Consider the following 24,699-nt stretch of genomic DNA (forward strand, 5'->3'; position numbering starts at 1 on the left):
CCCAGTGGTCAATTTTTGCTTTTGTTTCCCTTGTCTCAGGATACACACGTAGGAAGAAGTTGTTCTGGGTGATGTCAAAGAGGTTCCTGCCTGTATTCTCCTCTAAGACTTTTATGGTTTCACATCTCATATTTAGGTTTTTAACCCAATTTGAATTCATTTTTGTGTATGGTATAAGAAAGTGGTCCAGTTTCTTTCTTTTGCATGTTGCTGTCCAGTTTTCCCAGCACCATTTGTTGAAGAGACTTTTCCCCTTTGGACATTCATTCCTATTTTGTCAAAGATTAACTGACCATATAGTTGTGGGTTCATTTCTGGGTTTTCTATTCTGTTTTCTTGATCTACATATATATATATATATATATTTTTGCCAGTACCACACTGTTTTGATTACTACAGCTTTGCAATACAACTTGAAGTCTAGAATTGTGGTACCTCCAGCTTTGTTTTTCTTTTTCAAGGCTGCTTTGGCTATTCAGTCTTTTGTTGTTCCATACAAATTTTTGGATTGTTAGGATGCAAAAATTCTCAGTTAAATACTAGAAACTGAATCCAACAATATATTTTAAAAAATCATTCAGCATGATCAAGTGGGTTTATTCCTGGGTTGCAAGGGTGGTTCAGTATCAGTGCTTCAAATCAATCAATGTGATACAGCAAATTAATAAAAGAAAGGATAAGAACCATATGGTCATTTTAATAGATGCAGAAAAAGCATTTGACAAAGTATAACATCCATTCATGATAAAATCCCTCAGCAAAGTAGGGTTAGAGGAAACATATCTCAACATAATAAAGGCCATATATGAAAAACCCACAGCCCATATCATCCCCAATGGGGAAAAACCGAGAGCTTTTCCTCTACAGTCAGGAATAAGACAGGGATATCCACTTCCACCACTGTTATTTAACATAGTACTGGAAGTCCTAGCCACAACAATCAGAAAACAAAAAGAAATAAAAAGCATCCAAATCAGCAAGGAAGAAGTAAAACTTTCACTATTTGCAGATGACATAAGGTTCTATATAGAAAACCCAAAACATTCCACCAAAAAACTGCTAAAATTAATACATGAAGTTAGTAGAGTGGCAGGATACAAAATCAATGTACAGAAATCTGTTGTATTTCTATACATCAATAATGAAGCAGCAGGAAGAGTAATCACGGAATAGATCCCATTCACAGTTGCACCAAAACTGTAAGATACCTAGGAATAAACCTAACCAAAGAGGTGAAAGACCTGTACTCTGAAATCTATAAAACATTGATGAAAGAAATTGAAGATGACACAAAGAAATGGAAAGACATTCCATGCTCACAGAATGGAAGAATAAATATTGTTAAAATGTTTCTACTACTCAAAGCAATCTACACATTTAATGCAATCCCTATCAAAATACCATCAGCATTTTTCACAGAGCTAGAACAAACAATCCTAAAATTTGTATGGAACCACAATAGATGACTTTTAAAATCTCCCCAAGCCCTAAAATTCCCTGGCTGTATGAGTCAACAACCATTGCTCACAGACCATTTTAAGAAGAATCCACCCCCCCATTGGGGAGGTTATATGCTATGGTGAACGCTGTGAATTTTGAAAGACTGTTGAAACACAGACCTGTACCTCTGAAACAAATAATACATTATATGTTAAAAAAAAAAAAGGTAGCAGGAAGGGAAAAATGAAGTGGGGGGAATCGGAGGGGGAGACAAACCATGAGAGACTATGGACTCTGAGAAACAAACTGAGGGTTCTAGAGGGGAGGGGGGGTGGGGGGATGGGTTAGCCTGGTTATGGGTATTAAAGAGGGCACGTACTGAATGGAGCACTGGGTTATTATATGTAAACAATGAATCATGGAACACTACATCAAAAACTAATGATGTAATGTATGGTGATTAACATAAGATAATAAATAAATAAATAAATAAATAAATAAATAAATAAATAAATAAATATTAAAAAAAAGAAGAATCCAATCCAAGCCTTTTATTTGGATCCAATTCAAGTCCAGTCAAACACAAACTTCAGCCAGAATTTCTTTCCCTAAGCAGGGCCCATGGGCAGTCACAGGGAATGACTCCTAGAGAATGAATACAAACAACATACTGATAACATATCAATGTTAAAGGCTAAATAAAGGGTCCACAAGATATATTATTAGCACAAGTGAGATTATGGTGATATTCATCCTATTTTTTTAAAGGCCTATTTCTAAGCATCTTCAAACAGCAAAAACTCCTATTAGGCAACCTAGTAGGAGTCAGAGAAACAACACTGAGCTAAACAACCAGAAGGGCTAAATTAGAGATTTGGTTCTGCTCTGCAATTCTAACCTGCTATATAACCCTAGGTAAGTTATGTCCCATTTTGAGGTCTCAGTTCCCTCATCCCCTATCTGCAATGTGGATGAGAAATACCAATGATGAGAGGCTTTCATGAGATAGGACAGGTTAAGTGATCCATAAAAGTTTAAAGAAAGCCCCTAGATAATGAAAGGAACTATCATAACAAAACAGGTTTCTCCATTATGACATCTGTTTAGCTAGTAAAAGTAATGAGAGGATGGGATTCCAGGCTGAAGGAAATACTGCCTTTAATTGAGCATGCTAAAGCCATGGAGGGTACACTGGTAAGGAGGGGCTCCCTAAACACTTGTAGTGATGGTAATAATGGTGAGAGTGATGAAAGTCCTTCCAGGGGAGAGAACTCCCCTCCTCTTCCCATTCATTCCCTCCTTTTTTCCTTGGGCTCTGCTCTCCCATTACCCACCCCGTCCCTGTTATCTGTTTAGCTTCTATCTTGTATTTATTTAGCAAGGCCAAGAAAGCTGATGCAGTTATTCTGTTTAGTTACCTATTATCTGTTTAGGGGCAGTTTCACCTTCTAGGTCTTCTGCAGCTGGGTAGGGGGCAGTGGATGGGTGGTGAGGTGGGTGGTTGTGAAGTGTTGGTGGTAGAAGGGAAGGAGAGGCACAAAAGTTAGATCCCCCAAATGTTATCGTCAACTACTTTTTAACAAAGAACTCTGAGCCCCAACTACCCCAAATAGATTTCTCCTTGTATAGCTGCATATTTTCTCAGCAAAAATAAGAAAATCAAAGTGAAACAGGGAAGTGGCCTTTTATGATGTAGGAAAGGGCTTCCTTCTACCTTTCAGGAAATCATCTGCACTTGCAGGAGGCCTTTGTTTTGCCTTCTCTAGCACCATTCCTATAGAAGGATCAAGGGGGAAGCACTGAGCCTAGTGCCACTTTAGATATTCTGTTATAGAAAACCCCACTCCCAGCCTCCCTCTCAATGTCTTCATACCTCATCCAAAAACAGCCATGTCAGTCTAATGTTTTATGTGAGGAAACAGAAATTAAGCTGAATGGATCTACCTATGAACTCTAGTTATTTCTGTTCCAGAGCTGAAGAGTTGTATTTGGAAATGAAGCTAGGAGACAAGCAGGGAATAGTCTCCAATATGCCTCCAATCAAGAAAGAGAAGGGACGCCTGGGTGGCTCAGTTGGTTAAGCATCTGACTCTTGATTTTGGCTCAGGTCCTAATCTCAGGGCCATGAGATCAAGCCCCACATCAGGCTCCGTACTCAGCATGGTGTCTGCTTGAGATTCTCTGTCTCTCAAATAAAAAATTAAACACAATGATAGAGAGAAATGGAGCAAGTATAGGCTAGAAGTAAAGCTTTTGGAAAAGTAATAAAGACCAAAAGGAAGAAGATGGTTTGCTGAGGTGTCTCTTTGTGATATAGCTCCATGGAATGTCATCATATGACTATTGAGTGCTCTGGGGTCAGTTAGGAAATTCAAGGACTTTAAGGAGACACCCCAACTTAAACCAGTAAGTGCTGTCCAGGGATTAGAATTCTAGATCTTTGAGATTGGCAGAGACTTGGTGCTGACCCTTTGTTCTGGCATATTGTTGTCCCAACTCAGCCTGCACCCAAGTTTGATACCCACATAGGAAAGTATATCACCTGACCAGATGCACTGCCCTGGGAAACAAGTTATCTCAATGACTGGGGAGTGGTAAGACCAAGCATGGGAAGGGAAGATAAGAAGTAGATATAAAGCCAAATTTGGTAGACTTGGGGATTTCATAGCTGGGGTCTATCTAAGGTGTGTCCTGATCTCTCTGAGGGAATCAAGAAAGGTAGAGGCTGGCCCTTGCAGAGTTATAAAGAGGCCTGGAGACTAGCAGCCTAGGCAATGTTATTGACAAGCCTGGCTTTTGTATGGCTTAGCCAGGGATACTTCTGGCTGCAGGCAAGGCAGAAATACTCCATCATGAGAGAGTTAATAACCTGCCATCTTGGCACTAGAACCGCAGGACCAGAAGGAACCAAAAAAGTACTGCCAGGGCCAAACTATCATGATCTGGTGGCCCTGACAGTACCAGTGACACTCCTTTGCTGGGTGGCTGTCCTCTGCACTGACCTGATCCTTTGCCTTACTTGCAGTCTCTCCCCCTTAAGAAAGCCAACACAACTTTCAAGCTTCTCTTTCAAGGAAAGAGCAAGCCTAATCTCTCATGGGGACATAGACTTCAGAATTGCTAACCTCATTTCACACCATGTAGGTCCTTTGAGCCCCACAATGGTCATGGGGAATGGGGAAAGCATTGGATTTTGAGCCCCAAGAAGCTCAGGTTTCAGGTACTACTCTAACTAACCTGGGTCTCTGGAGACGTTGGTCTCTGTGCTCTGGTATTCATCTATAACCAGAGTTTGTACCTCTCTGCCCTGTTCTGCTAATCTTAGAATTCTGTATAAGAGAGGGTAAATCATGGCCATGTCTGGAAAGACTATATCAAATTGGGACATGTTTTTCAAATGTCAGGGTCTGATATTTGAGAAAAAGCACAGCTCACTGTCCCCATTTTACAGATGAGAAAAACTAAAGGTTCAAAGATATGGAGAAGTAAGTTAAAGATCACACCACTCACAAGCACTGATATAAGATGTGAAGTCAGTACTATCTGACTCTCAGGCCAGTCTTCTAGAATTTGAAGTATTTCCTATGGGGCATGGAGCCTTAAGAGACAGTCCATGTGGAAGGTGACCTGGTCCCATGGAAATGGAGGTGGTAGGAAAGTGTGTATGCTTATAGACCTCTCTTCCCATGGTGTCTCTATGAACCTTTTTATTTCCATCCACCTTTTTCTTTTTTTCTTTGCTTACTTCCTTTCCTTGCTTCTCCCATGGTCCCTTCTCCCCTCCAAATCATTCTCAGGTAAAGGTTTGATATCAATCATTTATACTTCAGACTGAATAGGCTAAAGTTAATACTCATTTTCTGTCAAAGGGTCTGTAACCTAAAATGAAGTTGTAATTACAAAATGAAAGTCATTATTCCTAATAAAGAGCAACCTGGCTTCAGAGAGACAGTGGGAGAGGCATATATAAGGAGGTGAGCTTGGGGCCTGGATATTTACACCTATGGAAGCTTCCTACTCAATGGATATGGGTAACTTTGGCAGAGATCAAGAGAAAACTGTTTCTTAACTTAGAGACTGGCTGTTCAAAGGACAGGAAGGCAGTTTCTGAGCTGAACTGCTTCATCATGCCACCTTGTATCATCTTCCCAGGTAGTACCAACTGGTTGGTGCCTCACAGAAACAGCCTCTTCACCTGGGGATAAGGTGTTACCTGTTAATGTGTCAATGGTCTCTCCACCCTCTACTCAACAACTGTAGTGTTGAGCCAAATCCTTCCTGCTCCACTGGGCAGCTCCATCAAATTAATTTGATGTACTGTTCTCAGTGGATACAGACTGAGGATACAGGTAATCCTGACTCTAGAATCATGAAAGAACCTCAGATTGGTGCAGATAGGGCCTTTAGAAACCACCTGATCCAAGCCCTTGAATTGTCAGCTGAGACACTGAGGCCCGGAAAAGGAAAGGTCCCTGCCTGACATTCCCCAGAGAATCTGCAGCAGAGCTGGCCCTTCAAATCAGGTCTCTTAACTTCCCAGCCCAGTGTCCCTACTACTTTCACTGTGCTCTTCCTGTACAATAATCTGTCCAATGTTTTATCTCTCCATCCCCAGGAGCTCCACCATTCCCTATTCCTCCACAGAGAATGTACCCTGCTCAACAGACACAAACTAATCTTTGTTATGCCCACATGGCATATTTCCAATAGAGAAGAACCATTCAACCTCAAAAAGCTAGCATAGTTTCTGCCTAAAGCTCGTTTTAATTTGCCTCTCTTGTCCTCTTAGCATCATCTGCCTGCCTTCTTGGCTTTTCTAAGGCAAAAGACTTAGGAAGAGTCAGCCTGTGACTCAGGTATCCCTGGATCTGAGTTCCAATCCTAGTCAAGGAAAGGGGAGTATAGTTAGGTCCCTTAAGGACTCACACATTCAATTGATCAGTTCAGCCCACCATGCTCAGGGAGTACCAACCTTAATGGTGGTATCTGGCTTCTTGCTTAAGGCTCTAGTCTACCTTGCTTTATCCATATCTTCTGAATGGCAATAGTACCTATATGCCCCTGAAAGGAAATGGTACCTATATGTATTTAGACCAGGAGGTGTCAGACTCCCTCATGGCTGAATCTCCAATAGCAATAGTCTATATGAGGACTGAGCCCCCAAGCCCTCTGCCCTAAGTGTCATATCTAGAGATTTGCAATTAGCCTTCATGTCCTCCAGAAATTAGTACCCTGTGTTAACTTGAGGAATCAAATCCATTCTGGGAACTAAACTAAAGTAGAAAATGTCAATTCTCTCATTCAACACTAAGGCATCCCAAATCTTCCCAAAGGTTCTTCAAAGAAGACTCACTTCTTAAAACCAGAAAAGAAACCCATGGGCTTCTGAGTATCGTTTCTCTGGTGAACCTCCAATAAGCAGGACAGGGTAACTGGAAAGAGGCCTTTTGAGATGTCAGATACCTTTAGCCCTTGTCTACCTGGCTCAAAAAGGCAGCTGTGCTAAGTGCTGGACAGTCACTTTTGTTTAGGGCTTAGTAAATACTGGCAAGGAGATATTAATAGTACTAGCAATAAGATGCCATGAGGAGAAAAAGAGGTTTGCCTTGACTTATAATGATATCTATATTGATGAAAAAGAAAACTATACATACAATTATTATTTTCCAAAATTTCATACTTCCCAAAGAGCACTCAATCAATCATGGTCTTCCTCTTCTCAGGTGATTAAGACCACCAAGGCAATTTAGACATTGTACCAGGGCGGCCCAAGGTAATCTTTAAATGAACCCAGGGATTGGCTACAAAGAGAAAAACAGGCCTCAGGGCCAGATCACAGCTTTCAACTCAGGTAGCCAATCAAATCACTGATTCATTTTATAGATCAACAACTGGGCCTCAGAAGGAAAGACCCACCACCAAAAGAACAATACAGACTGTCTTCTACTGGTGCCAGTTCTTAAATATAATTTGCCTACTGAAAAAAGCAACATGTTTCAAGAAATTAGTTTAGACTACAGCATAAGGGTTATCAGCTTTAAACAAGGAAGTAGAAAAGTAGTTCAGGTTTTCCTGATAGATGCTGACCAGTTCTCAGAAGGTCAGGATGATTTGGTTATAAGTCCTGCCTGGAGGCTATGGGATATACTATATGACCTTCAAGGTTGCTTTAAATTTGGGGGATTCTAAGAGAGACTTGAATTTGGAAATCACCTAGGTCAGGCAACAGCCAGATTTAAGGTTTTCTCTGAGCTGAAGATGGCTCCACATAAAAATTAAAAAAAAATCTCATTCCAATTAGCCAAAGGATACACTGGATGATCTCACCCAAAACATGTGCAGTGAGAAGCCAGTAAGATGGATTATGTGAATGCATATAAGGGCTAGTAATGCCATTTGAAATTTTACTAAGGAGGAGATAAATCTCTGTAATCTAGGGAGAAAAGCCCTTCCTACAAATGTCAGCTTCAACTCACAGACCCTGTAATAAGTCACCTCTAGGACCACAAACAAGACTGTCTACATAGATGGTTGAGGCCAAAGATCTATATCCATTTGAAGCTTGAGTGGATAGAAAAGGGCCGGCATAAATGAACTCATCACAAGAAAGCAAACACTGTTGCCATTAGCCTGGAATGGGAGGTAGGTCCTCAAGTGTTAACAGTCTTGTTAGCAGCCCAAGTATATCCTTTCCTGATTGTTGTTCTATAGCCCAGAAAGCACAGGATTAAGATTCAAGAGGGGCATAACATCACTAAAAATTGTAGATTAGGATGTACAAAAAATCAGTCCCTCCACTGGAACAATCCTTAGCTGGCAAAGACTGACAGAACCAACGTTTTCAGAATTCTAGAATCTGATCCAAAACTTAATGGAACAAGGGTTTTTCTTGATGTAGAAAGAGAAAGCTAGAATGTGATAAGAGAATGTAGAGGCAGTTTTGCTCATTTGTCTACTATCCTCATTTCCCCAGCAGCTGAAAGGAAGGTAGTCCACATTCCTCATGCAACTTGCTGGTGCCAGAATAATGGCCTTGCCTTGCTCTTAAAATAACTGTGGCTATGTGTTTTAACCTGTTTGACCCTGAAGGACAGACACAGAGGCTGACCTTTGCTTTGTACCCCCACCCCCTTGGGCTGAAGTGGCTTTCTAGCCTGTGACTGCCTCTATTGAAAAATTTAAAGGTATACATTGCTCCTGATCACCTAGAGTTAGGCATGGTAAAAGGGGAGAACAGAGAACAGACCCAGCACAACACAGGAAGGAAGAGACTGAACAAGACATTTCTTGGGAGAATAAAGACTGGGAAGGGCCACTGTACATACTGAGGAAGTTGGGGCACAAGATACATGCCTTGGACCAGATGCATGCTCAGAAAAAGCATGACAGGATTGTAGGCTTGCACTTTTGGAGGATCTGTGGGTTCCATGCAAGCAGCCAAGTAAGAAAAGAAAACTAAGGCAGAGCTATGGGCAGCCCAGAGTAGTACTGAAGAAGTGCCCCAGCTCAGAGCCAGCACATTGGCTGTTTTTTGTTGTTTTTTCTTGGTTTAGTATTTAAAGAAATCTCTCTTAGTTCACAGGCTGACCAATAAGATAACAGAACAGAGACTTTAGTGACCACACGTGACAAGGAATGCAATCTGGGGCAAAAAAAAAAAAAAGAGTTTGGAGAATTCACTAAACAAATAGACAACAACAGCCCTCAACAACCAACAATAGCAAACCCTGGGGAAGGTAAAGAATCTGATTTCTAGGGTTACCACACACTATAATGTTCAAAATGCCCAGTTTTAACACAAAAAAAAATTCAGAAAGGCATACCAGGCATACAAAGGCATAAAAGAAACAGGAAATTATGGCCCATTCACAGGAAAAAAAAATGATAGAAATCATACCTGAGGAAGCCTAGACATTGTACTTACTAGTCAAAGATTTTAACTGTCTTAAGATTCAGGAGGTCTAGGTTTAAGTGCTGCCTTTGTCACTAATTCTCTATATGAGTAAGTCACTTCCATCCTCTGGATTTATGTCTCCTCAGAATCTATACAATGAGGTCTGGCTGTTCAGTGTTCACAAGCTAGGACTTGGAGAGACAACTTAGCCCACAGATGTGTTCCATTTGTCCTTCACAGTGTTTCTTTTAAAAAAAGTGAATAACTGGTCAACATTTTAAAAATATGGAGATTTTTACATATAATCCAATTTCTGGATTTTCTATAAAAAACTGGAAAATCTCATCCCACTGGACTTTCCTCCTTCCTACACCCTACCTCACCAGTGAGAACAATCCAAATCACCTTTGTTCACTTTAGATGGCATAGATTTTCCAACTGGATGTAGACCCATGCATACTCTAGTCTCGGATTGCTTTACTCATGTAAGTTACTGGCCTAGACCCTACAAACATCTAAGTTGGCCACTATTGACCAAGATGAGTCTTTCCATCCCTAAATCTACTATGAGTGTAGGGTTTCATACAAGTGAAAATCTTTCCCAAAATGCAGTTAAAGAGATTCTACATAATTAAAAGCCAAGTAACACTCTGAAACAGTGAGCTTCCCTATAAACAGGAGAAGTTTTAGTTCTATGACATCTGATCTGTACAACTGCAAGGAATGACAGTAATGAACTGATTAGCCATCCTTTCATCTCCTGCCTTAAGCCAGGCCAGAAACCAGAGAAATCCAGAATTTGAAGAAACAAGGAAAATACATGCTTATGACATCTGAACGGGCTCTTTACTTTCTGACCAAAACCATGTTTTATCACACAGACTTCACATACCACCACCAATAACAGGTTGTCATGTGTCCTGTACTCATCCTGTCCTCAAGTGGGGAGTATGTCCTCCCCAGGCCATGGTCCAGAGTCAGAAACAAAGCCCTTTTTTACACAATGACAAAGAAAAGGAGCCTGAATGATTAGAGGTTAGGGGTCAGGATGTAGGGGGTGGGATTTGCAACTTCTTGGTACAATTATATCCCAGCAGCTTGCTTTCAGCTCCCAGGGGGGAAATTAGCCCAGGAAGGCAGGTGAAGTTGTCAACAGCTAGATATGGGGACTGATGTTCAGCAAGCTGTAATTTACTTAACCTGACCAACTGCTGGTAAGGTACATCAACTCCTGCAATGCTCTTGTGAAGCCTTATCCCATGTTCAGAAGGGAGAAAATCTGAGAACACACACATACACAGAATAAAATTCTGAACAACAGGAGAGGCAGATATTTAACTGCATAGAAGACACATATACCTATCAATTTCTTGTAAAGCAGCCAAAATTGGATCAAACTTACTAATTATAAGTAACCAACATACCACAGGTTACAAAGGATTTTCACAAGACTCAATTATCCCCAATTTACAAGGAGGAAAGCTGAGTTTCAAAGATGTACAGGAAACTTCTCAAGCTGCACATCTAACAGCACAACTGAAGCAAGAATCTGGGTTTCTTACAAAAGTAAAAATAAATTGTTGGGACTTCATCAAAATAAAAAACTTTCGCATAGCAAAGGAAACAATCAACAAAACTAAAAGGCAACCTACAGAATGGGAAAAGATATTTTCAAATGGCATATCTGATAAAGGGTTAGTATCCAAAATATATAAAAAACTTATAAAACTCAACACCCAAAAAACAAATAATCCAGTTAAAAAATGAGCAGAAGACATGGATGAACATTTTACCAAAGAAGACATACAGATGGTCAACAGACACATGAAAAAGTGCTCAATATCATTGATCATTGGAGAAATGCACACCAAAACTACAATGAGATAGCACCTCACACCTGTCAGAATGGCTAAAATTAACAACAAAGGAAACCACAGGTTTGGGCAAGGATGTGGAGAAAGGGGAACCCCCTTGCATTGTTGGTAGGAATGCAAACTGGTACAGTCATTCTGGAAAACAGTATGGAGGTTCCTCAAAGAGTTCATAATAGAGCTACCCTATAATCCAGCAAATGCACTACTAGGTAGTTACCCAAAGGATACAAAATTACTGATTGAAAGGGATACATGCATCCTGATGTTTATAACAGCATTATCAATAATAGACAAACTATGAAGAGAGCCCAAAAGTTCATCAACTGATGAATGGATAAAGAGGATGTGGGGAGGGTGCCGGCATGGCTCATTCGGTTAAGTGTCTGCCTTCAGCTCACATCATGATCCCAGGGTCCTGGGACTGAGCCCTCTGTCAGGCTCCCTGCTTGGTGGGGAGTCTGCTGCTCCTTCTCCCTCTGCCTGCCACTCCCCCTGCTCATGCGCTCTCTCTCTAAAAAAAAAGAGGATGTGGTGTGTATGTATAATGGAATATTACCCATCCATAAAAAAGAATGAAATCTTGCCATTTGCAATGATGTGGATAGGGCTAGAGAGTATTATTCTACATGAAATAAATCAGTCAGAGAAAGACAAATAACATGATTTTATTCATAAGTGGAATTTAATAAATGAACATGGGGTAAAAAAAAGAGAGAGGCAAGCCAAGAAACAGACTCTTAACTATAGAGAACAAACTGACGGCTACAGGAGGGGAGGGGAGTGAGAGGATAGGTTAAATAGGTGATGGGTATTAAGGAGGGCACTTGTGATGAGCACTGGGTGTTGTATATAAGTGATGAATCACTAAATTCTACATCTGAAACTAACATTGCACTGTATTTTAACTAGCTGGAATTTAAATAAAAACTTGGGGAAAAAAAGAATCTGGGTTTCTTAGATTCCACACTGAATTTTAATCTGCTTAATAAAAGGTAGGCCTAGCTTGGACAGAACTACCGTAAGCACCCTTGATTATTCACCCTAGGACTGAGAAGTTCACACAACAATGGGACTTCCAGGTAGGGAATGCGGAATGTCCCAGTGACCAAGTTGGTTCAATGATCTACAAAGGTGTCCAGTTGGTATGGAGTTCAGGAGAAACTGTTTTTCCACCTACTGTACTTTCATGTTATATGCCAAATAACCTAGGGATGATGTTCTTAAGGAGCTATTGAATCTCAGCTCCCAGTGAGTCTGGATAAAGCAGGCAATTGTCCCATAACATGAAGGTACAGTATCCCAGAAAACCACCCATTTACCTACCAACTACATCAACACTAATGAAGATTCAATAGTTCAGTGTGATTCCTCTCAATGTCCTACCTAGACATGTCAGAGCTTAAATAAATTCTAGAGAGTGCTTCAGAGATGGAGAAAATAAAAGCCCATGATCATATACCTAATGGTTGGGAGAGCTATGACTAGAACTCAGGTCTCTTATTTCTTAATATTGTTAGTACCATTTCCATAAGACCATTCTACCCTCAACAAAAATCAATGTAGAAGAATGGAGATAGTGATTTTATTTTAAAATTATCTACTAGGAAAGAGCCTACATAACCTCCATCATTCAAAACCTTGAGTATCACAGAATCTTACCAGAAATGTAAACATAAACATAAATACTCATTAAGGAGAGTTTAAAGGTCTACCTGTGAGACAATATTCATGTCATTCATGCAACAGCCTGACTCCATTTCCTTTTACTGGTGATACCACAACAGCTGGCCCCTAAGGTTCTATGGTACTCCCCTGTAGAGGTGTGAAGATCATTCAACTATTATTAAACAAAAAGGTTCACAATGATCAAATGCTTATTCTGGATACAATTTCAGGCAACATGCAATGCTATCTTAGTTTCTCAAAGAATAAACACTGGTATAGGAGACAGAATATTTGATCTCTAAATTATGATTTGGGCCCTGTCATTAATGGTTCTGGTCTATTATCACAGTCCTCAGTCTAGACTTGCACTATCTAATACAGTAGCAACTAGCCACATGTGGCTAATCAACACATGAAGTGTGACTAATATGAATGAAGATGTGTTGTCAGTATAGAATACACTCCAGATTTCAAATACTTTGAAAAAATATATTATTAATAATGTTCATAGTGATAATATATGGTGTTATATGATAATATTTTAGATACATTGGGTTAAGAAAAATATATTAAAATTCATTTCACCTGTATTTTATTTTACTTTTTTTTTACTGTGGCTATTAGAAAAATTTAAATTATATTTGTGGCTTGCATTTGTGGCTCACATTATATTTCTACTGGACTGTGCTGGTATAGACCAGTGGTTATTTATACCAAAGACTGTGATTTAACTAGCTTGGAGACTGAGTTTTGATGGATTTTTTTAAGCTGCCAAAGTGATTTATTTCATCATGCAGCCAAGACTGAAAACCACTAGGCTAGACTCTATACCATGCATGCCTGAGTCAGCCAGTAGCCTTCTCAAAGGTCAGCTTCAGCCCATGCAAGTGGCTGCTGGGACCGTGTGCTTAGAGGAACACTTCTCCTGACCTTGCATGTAGAAGCATAAATGCCAGTTCATTAATAAGCTAAAGCCTGGCTTTGGTTTTTGCCTCCCGGAGTCATTCTGCCTTGCTCCATCATTTTGCCCCATCCCTTGATTTACTGTTTATTATAAAAATGATATTTTGGGGCACCTGGGTGGCTCAGTTGGTTAAGTGTCTGCCTTTGACTCAGGTCATGATCCCAGGGTCCTGGGATCCCTGCTCAGCAGGGAGCCTGCTTCTCCCCTGCCCTCTGCTGCTTTCCCTGCTTGTGTTCTCTCTCTGTCAAATAAATAAATAAAATATTTTTAAAAAATGACATTTCACAGAAAGTGAAATACCTTTGAATTGGGGTGACATTGGGTGCAGTTTAGTCCTTCCTTTAAAGAAGGATCTGTTAGCCAAAGATATACAAGCTGTTTCTTTACAGGACCTCACACTCGCCCCAAAGGGCCATGGTTACTGATGTGTTCTTTCTGACTACCCCTGGGACCAATTCACCAAGCACCAAGGCAGAGCTGGGACAGAGATAATATTTGAAGACTCTGATGGAAGATGCCACATAGGTAGAGAAAAAAGGATTGGATATTTCATTAGGAGATTCCCAGGACAGAAGAGGATGAGAAATCATTTTGTCCATCTCTCTGCTTCTGAGTACTGTCCTCACCTAAATCATTCCAACCAGATAACTGTTTCCTGGGTTTACAGCCCTCCAAGGAAGGAGGTCTCTTTTAACCATTAAGGCCAGCCTTGGTACATACACCTTTTGGGGCTAATAAGGTGGTGGTGGTGATAATGAGGAGGATAATGATGATGATAAAGCAAGTTACCATTTGCCAAGTACCTACTGTGTGGCGAGCACTGTGCTAAACACTTTACTCCCTTATGTGATCTCATTTAATCATCATAAAATGTCTGTTATCCCTATTTTTCAGATGAGGAAATCAAGGTTCAGGGAATTAAGTCTTGCCAAAAGCCATGGAGTTGGGAGGTAGTAAAGCTGAAAGTGCATTTCAGGTTGTCTGATTTCAATTACCCTGCTCCTTCACTCATGTCACAATATTATCATTATAGTCTTGAGGCCCTTCATCTTCCAAGAGCCCAAACTACTCTCATCTTTTGTTTGACATCAGGTATCTTACAGAAGAAGCCAACAAAAGGTGATAGGCTATGGTAAGTATGATCATAAGACATCCTGATGTAGCCTGGGTACTTGTACTGCTACAAAGTTGTTTCCATGTACATTATTTCATTCATTGTGATATCCACTAGCATAAAAGAATTATCAACGCCATTTTGTGGATGGGGAAAATCAGAGCTCACAAATACCAAAGAACAGATCCTAGCTCATAACTCCCAAGAGCTGGAACTCCAGGCCAGAGCTCTTACCCCATAGCATCTTGCCAAATGGTAACCCAGAGGAAGCAGAAACTGCTAAGGAGCCATTTCTCAAGAGGCTTTTCCATTAATGGCCAGGTTCTTCATGGCACAGTGTCAAAAGGGCCAAGGTCTTACAAGCACTATCAAGATGCCTGCTTCCCACCCTCAGCACATCTTAGGTCCCAGGCACCTGACTCAATGTAAAATCTGCAATCAGTAAACTGTAGCCCCTGAGAGGGTAGGGAGCCCACACTCTTACATTAACAGCTGAAGACAACACACAGGGGTGTTCACACTTCCCTAAATAAGAGAAAGAAGGCAAAGGAGGCAGAGAGGAGTGAGGAAGGGAGGGGACGGGAAGAGAGGGATCTATAAAAAGAAAGAACAAAAGAGGGGAAACAAGGAAAATAAAAAAAGCAGAAAAGAAGAGAGATAAGAAATTTAAGTTTGCAGCAATATAGAGTTAAAAGAGTCTTCAAAAACCATCTAGACCAAAAGGGAAGTGATGTGTACAAAGTCACAACAGGTAGGAGGCAGGAGGCAGGAGGCAGACAGAATATGGGGATTATTAAAATAAACAAGAGGAAAAATGAAAAGACTCAAAATTAGAAGGGGAAAGATTAAAGGAGGTCTATGTCCTGGGTAAAAGACCAAAAAGGGGGAGGGGATATGTGAGAGGAGCCACCAGGAGAGAAATGAGCAGAAGAACAGAGACTGGTGAGGGGAAAGCCAGGGGCAGGTAGCCAAAGAGACAGGAGAGGAAAGTGAAGGCTGAGGAGAGGAGAGTGAAGGCTGACACTCACCCTCACAAAGCTGGCAGGAAACCATCCCTCCTCATCGTCGATCTGGCCCCACCACCAATCCTTGTTGGAAGCATCCAAGACTTTGATGACGTCGCCAGCCTTAAATGCCAACTCCCGGTTGGCCATGGTGACGTGATCCCATACTGCCTCAGCACTAACGATGGAATCTCCAGTGATCAGCTTAGGAGACAAAATGAGAATGTGTTCAGTCCACACAGCTGACTACCTTACTTGCCCTTTACCCCACCCACAGAACTCTACTAGTTATGGAAAAACTGACATACTAGTGGTGAAGGGTTGGGGAGAGGGAGATGGCACTAGGAGCACAAGCTCCACTGGATCACAAGACAAACAATACTTGTCAACTCTCCATTAGCTAGGGGGTGGAAGGGCCCAGAATGTGAATATGGACTACACAGGCCTCATGCTTTTATTCCTACTCATGAGCTTTTTCCCCAGAGAAGAAAGAAAGTTCCAGTGCATCTTCCTTTGGTGCTTTAAGGCAGCCCTGGGTCTGGAATGGGTGAAGAGGTTGAAATCAAAGACCAAAATGAAGCTCAAACATATTTGCTCTAAATTTTCTGTGTTCCTCCCCTTTACTTACTCCTCCTTGGAACTGACCAATTGAGAGTTGGTGGTACATTATTTAACACCACTGTACCCCACCCTCATGGGTTATAGACCATGGCATTCCCCACACACAATGGACTCCAGTCCTGCAGCCTCCTGTTCTCACCCACACATGATGCCATCCAGAGAGGTCATGGGTATGAAAGAATATGGCTTTCTGTGATGGCTTGCTTCCATGAAACTCAGCCTTGGCACAGATTCACTCAGTGATTTGTTACCACCACCCTGTGAGATACATAAGGAGTCTAGGTTGAATCCTGCATTTGATAGATGACATAACTGAGCCACAGTGAAGTTAAGGGGTGAGCTCAGGATCATCCAGCAAGGCAGGGGCTGTGCAAAGACCTTAACTCTGGTCATTAAACTTTGTGGCAAGTAGGACTGGGATACACACAACAACAGTGTATCCCAGTGCCACATCACACACACACACACACACACACACACACACACACACACACACACACTCATAACACTTATCTAAGCACAGTGATAGAGATGAGGGTAGAGGAAGAGTCTGCCTCTCTTTCTAGCTGCCATCCTGACCCCTGTGTTGTTTGTTCTCCTTTTTCCCCAACTGGTTCCAGCCTATATGGGCCATCAATCTTCCTGGCATTTGGAGAAACAGATCCCAGAACAAAGAACATATGTCCTGTCAAGGCAAAAGATTCAAGAACACTTTCTCTAGCATTAAATTTCTGAACATGTTCTCTAGAAGTCAATTTTTCTATCAGTCTGCTTTTAGGAGGGACTGATTCCCCAAGGTAACTGTAGCTCCACAAGACCAAAGACAAAACAGTTCAAAGATAACAGAGACAGAATATGGAACATGCATCCTCTCACATAGGTCTGCCTTTCAATATACCAACTGGAGAATAACCTTATGGTCATGAAATTAACACATAACACATTACATACACATGAAAACACACCCACATACTGATCTTTTGACTTAGTTAAGTAATTCTGTTGGTCAGGTAAGGCATACTGGGAGCTCCTCAGCATGGATGCAAACGAGATTTCCAATAGGGCCTTTTATAACACCACCTTTCAAGTACCTCATGCTTTACTATTTATAAAGTATTTTCATATCTACTGTACCACTTGATCCTTACTGAATGACTAGGTCTCACTACTTCCCATATTTTAAAGATAAGGAACCTGAGGCTCAGATAGGTGACTTGTCCTTTGTTCAATCATACAAGTAATAAATTATGGAGCCTGGCATTCTGAGAGCATATGCTCTAATACCCATCATACCATACTAACAATGTCTATTCATTAGCTACACTGAACTCATAGAACTCCATCCATAATATCATAAACCAGATGACTCCTATTCATAAAGAACTACAAAGAAAGAGATATGGACAGCCACCTTTAGTCACCAGTGGCCCTGCCTATGAAATATTGTTTTGTTTTATGTTGAACCTGCTTTCTTCCAATTGCACTAAAAGTCAATTTCTTCTTGTTCTAGCCTCAGTGGAGAATTGCTGGTCACTGGCCTTAACAGAATAAATATTCATAAAGAAAATCTCCCTCTCCTGCCAAATATGGGTTCCAACTGGTGTTGTTAGAGCTCAATAAGCACATACAGCCCCAACTCACAGCACCATGAAGGCTTGTGGCTTAAAGCTGTATCCTTGGCTTTTTACCAAAGGTCAAGCATATCTTGCTATCAATTACCAGCTCTCTGCTCAGGATGCTATCTGTGATGCTGTCTGAGGTACCCTAGGCCCAGGTCTGGTTGATTCCACTGCCTGTGCTCTTTCTACAGTGCAGTCATCTTTTTAGCAACTTCATGTTTGGCTTTTCCCAGCAGCAGTTGGTTCACTCTTGTCCCCATTTAGTCCAGCAGACCTAATTGGGCCCTCAGATCATAGAGCCCAGCTATACCCTAGACAAGGCCAATCTAGGATCCAGTGGCCATAAACCAACTGGTAAGCCTGTTGTCAGGGCCTACTTGGAATCAAAAACAGTCAGAACTAAACAGCATTTCAAAGATCATCACCCTAATCCTTCATTTTATAGATCAGGTATGATATAGCAGGAGTAACTTGCCTACAGTCATCAGATGGCCAGCCTCCTAGACTACTTTTTTTCCCAAAGTAATACCATAGATAGAGAAGGTAGAAAAGAACAGCTGGATTTAAGACCTTCCTTTGTTACTTGCTAAAGTTGTAAAGGTAATGATGATGATGTTATTAGCTAATATTAACTAATAACGTCAGGCACTATTCCAAGCACTTTACACACATTAATTCATTAAAGCCTCACAACAGCCCTTTGAAGAAATAATATTATTATTCCTATCTTATAGATGAGGATATTGAAGCTCAGAGAGGTTAAATAATTTCCCCAAATTTACACAGACAATAAGCATTAAAGACATAATGCAAACGCAGCTACAGTATGGCTCTAGAGTATCTGCTCTTACAAACTATGGTGCCACTGGGTCAGTTTCTTTACCTGTTAAACATGAATAATTCTGCATATCCACTTGCTTCATGAATTATAACATACTGAACCAAGAGTTGATGCATATGTGTGCAGACATGAGAGAAGAACTAATCCAGAAGAGGCTGGTAGCTGTATGGGGCTCCTGTGCTCTCTAGTCACAAATATAAGCAGGAATAAGGGTATGCTACTCGCCCATCCTGAGTTGTTTTAAAAGTGAATTAAAACTGGAGGGTATTATGCTCAGTGAAATAAGTCCATCAGAGAAAGACAATTATCATATGGCTTCACTCATATGTGGAATATAAGAAATAGTGCAGAGGATCAGAGGGGAAGGGACGGAAAACTGAATGGGAAGAAATCAGAGAGGGAGACAAACCATGAGAGACTCTTGACTCCGGGAAACAAGCTGAGAGTTGTGGAAAGGGAGGTGAGTGGGGAGGATGGGGTAACTGGGTGATGGGCATTAAGGAGGGCACATGATGTGATGAGCACTAGGTGTTACACACAACTGATGAATTATTGAACACTGCATCTGAAACTAACGAGGTACTATATGTTGGCTAATTAAATTTAAATTAAATAAATAAAAGTGAATTAAATTTGGGCTTGAAATTGGTTTCAAATTTCCCTTTTGTGTATAGGATTGACTTAACTTACTATAATTTTTTATAAATATGCACTTTGCTCATCTATTTTCCATCCAACCCTCATTCAGTGAGCCATCACTGAATCACAGGGATCTTCTTACTGTGATTCAGGCACAGTCCTTACTTGAAGAGCAAAGGTACTTCAGGTACCAACAGTGAATGTCCTTCAAGCAGTATAAAAATATGGTTAAGGGTAAGCAAACCTAGCTTCAATTCTGGACTTTCCTAACTTAGAAAGTAGCAGTGACAATGGGAGGTGAAGAATAGAAGAGCCAGAGAAACAAACCAAAATGGAACTTTCAGCATGTGATTAGGATACCAAGAAGTACAATATCACAAAAGCCAAGGACAGTAGTTTCAAACTATAGAAACTTGGGCCTCAGTTTCTTCATACATAAAATGGGGATAATAATACCTGCCTCACAGGCAGGGTTATAGATAGGGTAAACTGAGCACTAGATGTACAGTGCCTACTACAGTGCTTGGTATATGTTGACTTAGTATAAGACTTCAGAGGAAGGGAGTAATATATGTGGCTATTGGGCTCTAGAATAACTTTGTGGGACACTGAGAAATAGGCCTTAAAGAATGGGTAGGATTGTAACAGATACAGGAGGGAGAAGGAAAGGCATTTGAGGCAGAGGAATGAGGAATGAGATTAAATAAAATCTCAGAGGTAAAGACTATAGAGAATTTGATGGCAAACAGGTAGTAGAGTTGGAAAAGGCTGGGAAGAAGGGGTTGGGAGACCTGGGGAAGGACAGATGGAAAAGTAGGCTGGAGTCCTGTTTGAAGGCTCTTAAATCTAATTTGAGGAAAAGGAGGAAGTCAAAATTGATTTGGGGGTGGAGGTAGTATTTCAAGCCAAAGTGTGATGATTGAAGCATGAGGGTAAGTTACATGAAGAAATGCTTGTTTGCTGGGTCATAGGGTAGCTCTATTTTTAATTTTTTGAGGAACCTCCACAGTTTTCCAAAGTGGCTGTACCAACTTGCATTCCCACCAACAGTGTAAGAGGGTTCCCCTTTCTCCACAATCTCTCCAACATTTGTTTCTTTCCCTGTCCGCAATAGCCAAGCAATAGCCAAATTGTGGAAAGAGCCGAGATGCCCTTCAACAGATGAATGGATAAAGAAGATGTGGTCCATATATACAATGGAATATTACTCAGCCATTAGAAAGGAGGAATACCCAACTTTGACATCAACATGGATGGGACTGGAGGAGATTATGCTAAGTGAAATAAGTCAAGCAGAGAAAGTCAATTATCATATGGTTTCACTTATTTGTGGAACATAAGGAATAGCATGGAGGACATGAGGAGAAGGAAGGGAAAAATGAAGGGGGGGGGAATCGGAGGGAGAGATGAACCATGAGAGACTATGGACTCTGAGAAATAAACAGGGTTTTAGAGGGGAGGGGGTGAGTGGATGGGTTAGCCCGGTGATGGGGATTAAGGAGGGCACATACTGCATGGAACACTGGGTGTTATATGAAAACAATGGATCGTGGATCACCATATCAAAAACTAATGATGTATTGTATGGTGACTAACATAACAGTAAAATAAAATAAAAAAATAAAAAATAAAACTTAAAAAGAAGAAATACTTGTTTGGGAGGGGAAAAAAAAGAGATGACAAGTTTTCTCTTCAGTGTGTTGAATATAAGGGGCCAGCAGCATATGCAGGTAGATTTGAAGTTTAAGAGATGTCAGGAGAGATAGTTGTATAGGTTTTGGAGTCAATGGCCCAGAAATTGTAGAAACCAAAGAAGTTTGCCCTGTAAGAAAGTACTAAGAATGAAGACAAGAAATCTAGGGAAATAGCAATAATGGGAAGTCAGGAAGAGAAGAGGAGCCAGAGAAACAAACCAAAATGAAGCTTTCAGTACATAATTAGGATACCAAGGAGTGTAATCTCACAAATGTGAAGGACAAGAATTTTAAGTAGCAGGAGCTGATATTATCAAATAGTACAGAGCTATAAAAGGAAAAAAAGCCAAGAAAAGGCCATTTGAAAGTGGTTATATCAAGGGTTAAATTCTTTATATCTTAAACTGTTTTATACTCCTCCCCCCAGCAAAAGCCTTAATTTCCCAATTGTCCCCACCCCTTCATCCTGCAAGCGCAACATAAAGCCAGGAGATGGTGCTGAGTTACTCCAGCAAGGTACCCAAATAGATCCTGGCCTTGGGAAAGTGCTGATGTGACTTCTAACAAAATAATTCCTAATCCCCAGGACATTTCAGGTATAGCACCAAATATAGGTTGGTTCTTGCTCACTTGCCAGTGAGTGGGACACACAGTTTTCTGCACCCCTACACCAAAGACACTTTTGGATATGAATAAGAGGATGAGGAGGGGGAAGTCATTATATCTTTCTTAAAAGAGGAATGAGATCCTATTTATTTTTGTCTAGATTTCCCAGGATACTCTTAATTTCAAATATTCTATCCCACTGATACTATAAGTAGATACATCTGTTCTCAGACCTATGTTCCCCGATTTTTACCCTGAAAATGTAACCACCATACTCTGAAGGCTTGACCTCTAAGAGTTTGACTTCTAAGCCTGGTCTCTGGTCAACAATGTGGCATGTGTCTACAGCTAACTTGGAGTAGCCTGTGGGCCCTTTCAGGTAGAAGGAAAGGCAGGGAAGAAGTGACAAAGTAAAATGGGGAGGAAGAAAAACTTATATTTGTTAAAAACATATCTCAGGCACTGGGCAAGGGGCTTTGTGATCTCAGCCTCTATAACTCTCCAAGGTAAGCATTAATATTCTTATTATAACCTGTGACATTAACCAAGTAGCCCACAGTCACCCAGTTAGTAGGTGGTAGAGCAGATTTGAATCTTTAGTAGCCCTTACTCTATAACTTTGCTTTTGCCAATCTCCCACAAGAAGGCAAAGAGAGAAGGCTCCCAGATGGTTTCTCTTTCCAGGGATACCAGCCCACCCTGTGAAGGACCTTGAGCAGTAGTTCTCAACCTCCTGGACGGCTTGTTAAAACACAGATTACTAGGCCCACAAGTCTGAGTCTCTGATTCAGTTGGTCTTTATTTTTTTAAGATTTTATTTATTTATTTGAGATAGAGAGACAGCAAAGCGAGAGAGAGAGAGAGAGAGAGCATGAGCTGGGGGGGGGGGTTTGAGGGGCACAGGGAAAGAGAGAAGCAGGCTCCCCACTGAGCAGGGAGCCTGCCTCGGGGCTCAATCCCAGGACCCTGGGATCATGACCTCAGCTGAAGGCAGATGCTTAACTGACTGAACCACCCAGGTGCCCCTAATTCAGTTGGTCTTATGTAGGACTTGAAAGCTCGCATTTCAAACAAGTTTCCAGGTGATACCTATGCTGCTGGTTCAGACACACTTGGTGAACCACTGCTCTGGAGGACCTTCATAGTCTAGGCTTCACCCTTGCCTCTCCTGATGCCTCATTCTTCCCAGGGATTGCCATGCCACCCTGTAGGTTGGGCTCCCTGCCTATCCTAAAGGTCTTTCTCAGTGGTTGTATATCTGAAAAAGGATATTTTGAATCATGTAAGGAGTATTCCCAATGCCAGGCCTTGCCAACATAGAAAAAAAAAAAAACTGGGATCCCAGTTATCCAGAACCATAACATTTGTCTTCCTTTTTTTTTTTGCTCTTGGCCCTCTAGCTGAACAGTACCACCCCCAAAATAGTTATTTAATTAGCCTGGGTGACTGCCAGAAATATTAGAGTTTTAAATGGCAAGAAGCAGAAGGGAAAATGTTAAAAAATAAAAATGTGTTGTGCAGAAAGCAAATGTGTCAATTTCCATGAAGGTAGCTGAGCTGCACCTGCCTTCTGAGAAGCTTCACAGGAGGATAAGAAGGGACTTGAGGCATTTTTGCCTCTACAAGGTTTTCGTCAGTTGGTGCTTATCCCCATCCTCTCAGAAGATCCCATCCCTCAAAAGCTAGGCATGGACAAGAGCAAAATCTTTTCCTTTTTTCCTTTTAAGCACATCTAAAATAGGCTGGGATTTTATTCTCTCTCCTGAATTGTCTTTTTAATGCAGCCTTGTAAATAGATTCTGGTTATATTGTCCAGTGTTCAAGGACAATAATCTTCCCCACTTCTGGAAAGGTGTGACCCAGGCTGTTCCAACAACAGCTAGGAAGCACCACGGTGTACAGTAAAGACTGGCTACTGGAAGAAGCTCTGCCAGTAACTCATTGAATGATCCTGGGCAAGTCATTTACCTGTCTCAGTTTCTTTATCAGTAAAGTTACAGACTTGAACCAGACAGACACCCTCTTAAGTTGCTTCCAGCTCTAGCTTTCTATTGTACCTAACATTTCAGCTTCTCAAAGGACAGAAATGTTATTATTACAGCATATTTCTTCTCACCCTCCTTTGTGCTTGATAGGATGCTTTTACTGCTCTCTACTCAGGAAAATGAGAACTTGGAGCTGACTAGTCCCTTCCTGAATGTAACTCATTCAGGCACTGCTGGTGACATAGGCTAGTCAGACTATCTGAGAAAACTGAGGAATGGGTTTTCCACTTTAGCCCTTGACTACCCCATTCAAAAGTCAGAGAAATCATCTTTCTCATGACATCAGCTCTCTCACCTCCAGTCCCATATTTCCAACTTCCTCCTCCACATTTCACTGGATGGCCTATTACCACCTCCAATAAAACATATGTAAAACTCATCATATGCCCCTGTTCCCCCCTTCCTAATTTTTCCCATTTCTGATTCCTCTTCTTGGCCTGTCGTTTTTTACTTCCACATGTCTCTCTCTCAGATATTACCCTTTATATTCATTTTCAATGTCTCATCCTATGTCTGGCTCTTATCACCTCAAGTTGCCTCCCAATTGGCCTTGCTGCTGCCCACAGTCTCTTTCCCCCTTAAGTTACTCCTTAATGATGCATTTCTCAAATCTTCCTTGCTGGTACAATTATCCACACTCAAGAAGCCTCAACAACTCTCTCCTGTCAATCTTTCAAAG

The 24,699-nt window shown here is 41.1% G+C and overlaps 1 protein-coding gene across 13 annotated transcripts in view; it reads right to left on the reverse strand.

Moving 5' to 3' along the window:
• Positions 1-24,699, reverse strand: part of ARHGEF9 (Cdc42 guanine nucleotide exchange factor 9) — a 233,675-nt gene that overhangs the window by 137,244 nt on the left and 71,732 nt on the right. For 11 of the 13 annotated variants that reach the window (XM_073885843.1, XM_073885849.1, XM_073885846.1 and 8 more), the window contains one exon: positions 15,980-16,159. The exons of the other annotated variants lie outside the window; for them this stretch is intronic. In XM_073885843.1, coding sequence (XP_073741944.1) covers positions 15,980-16,159 — 180 coding nt within the window. Of the gene's footprint in view, positions 1-15,979; positions 16,160-24,699 lie in introns of those variants that run through there. 13 annotated transcript variants of the gene reach the window in all.

The sequence above is a fragment of the Callorhinus ursinus genome, unplaced genomic scaffold, assembly GCF_003265705.2.
Source record: "Callorhinus ursinus isolate GAN/ISIS: 27379988/994484 unplaced genomic scaffold, GSC_fseal_2.0 scaffold66, whole genome shotgun sequence".
In the NCBI taxonomy this organism is placed as follows: domain Eukaryota; kingdom Metazoa; phylum Chordata; class Mammalia; order Carnivora; family Otariidae; genus Callorhinus; species Callorhinus ursinus.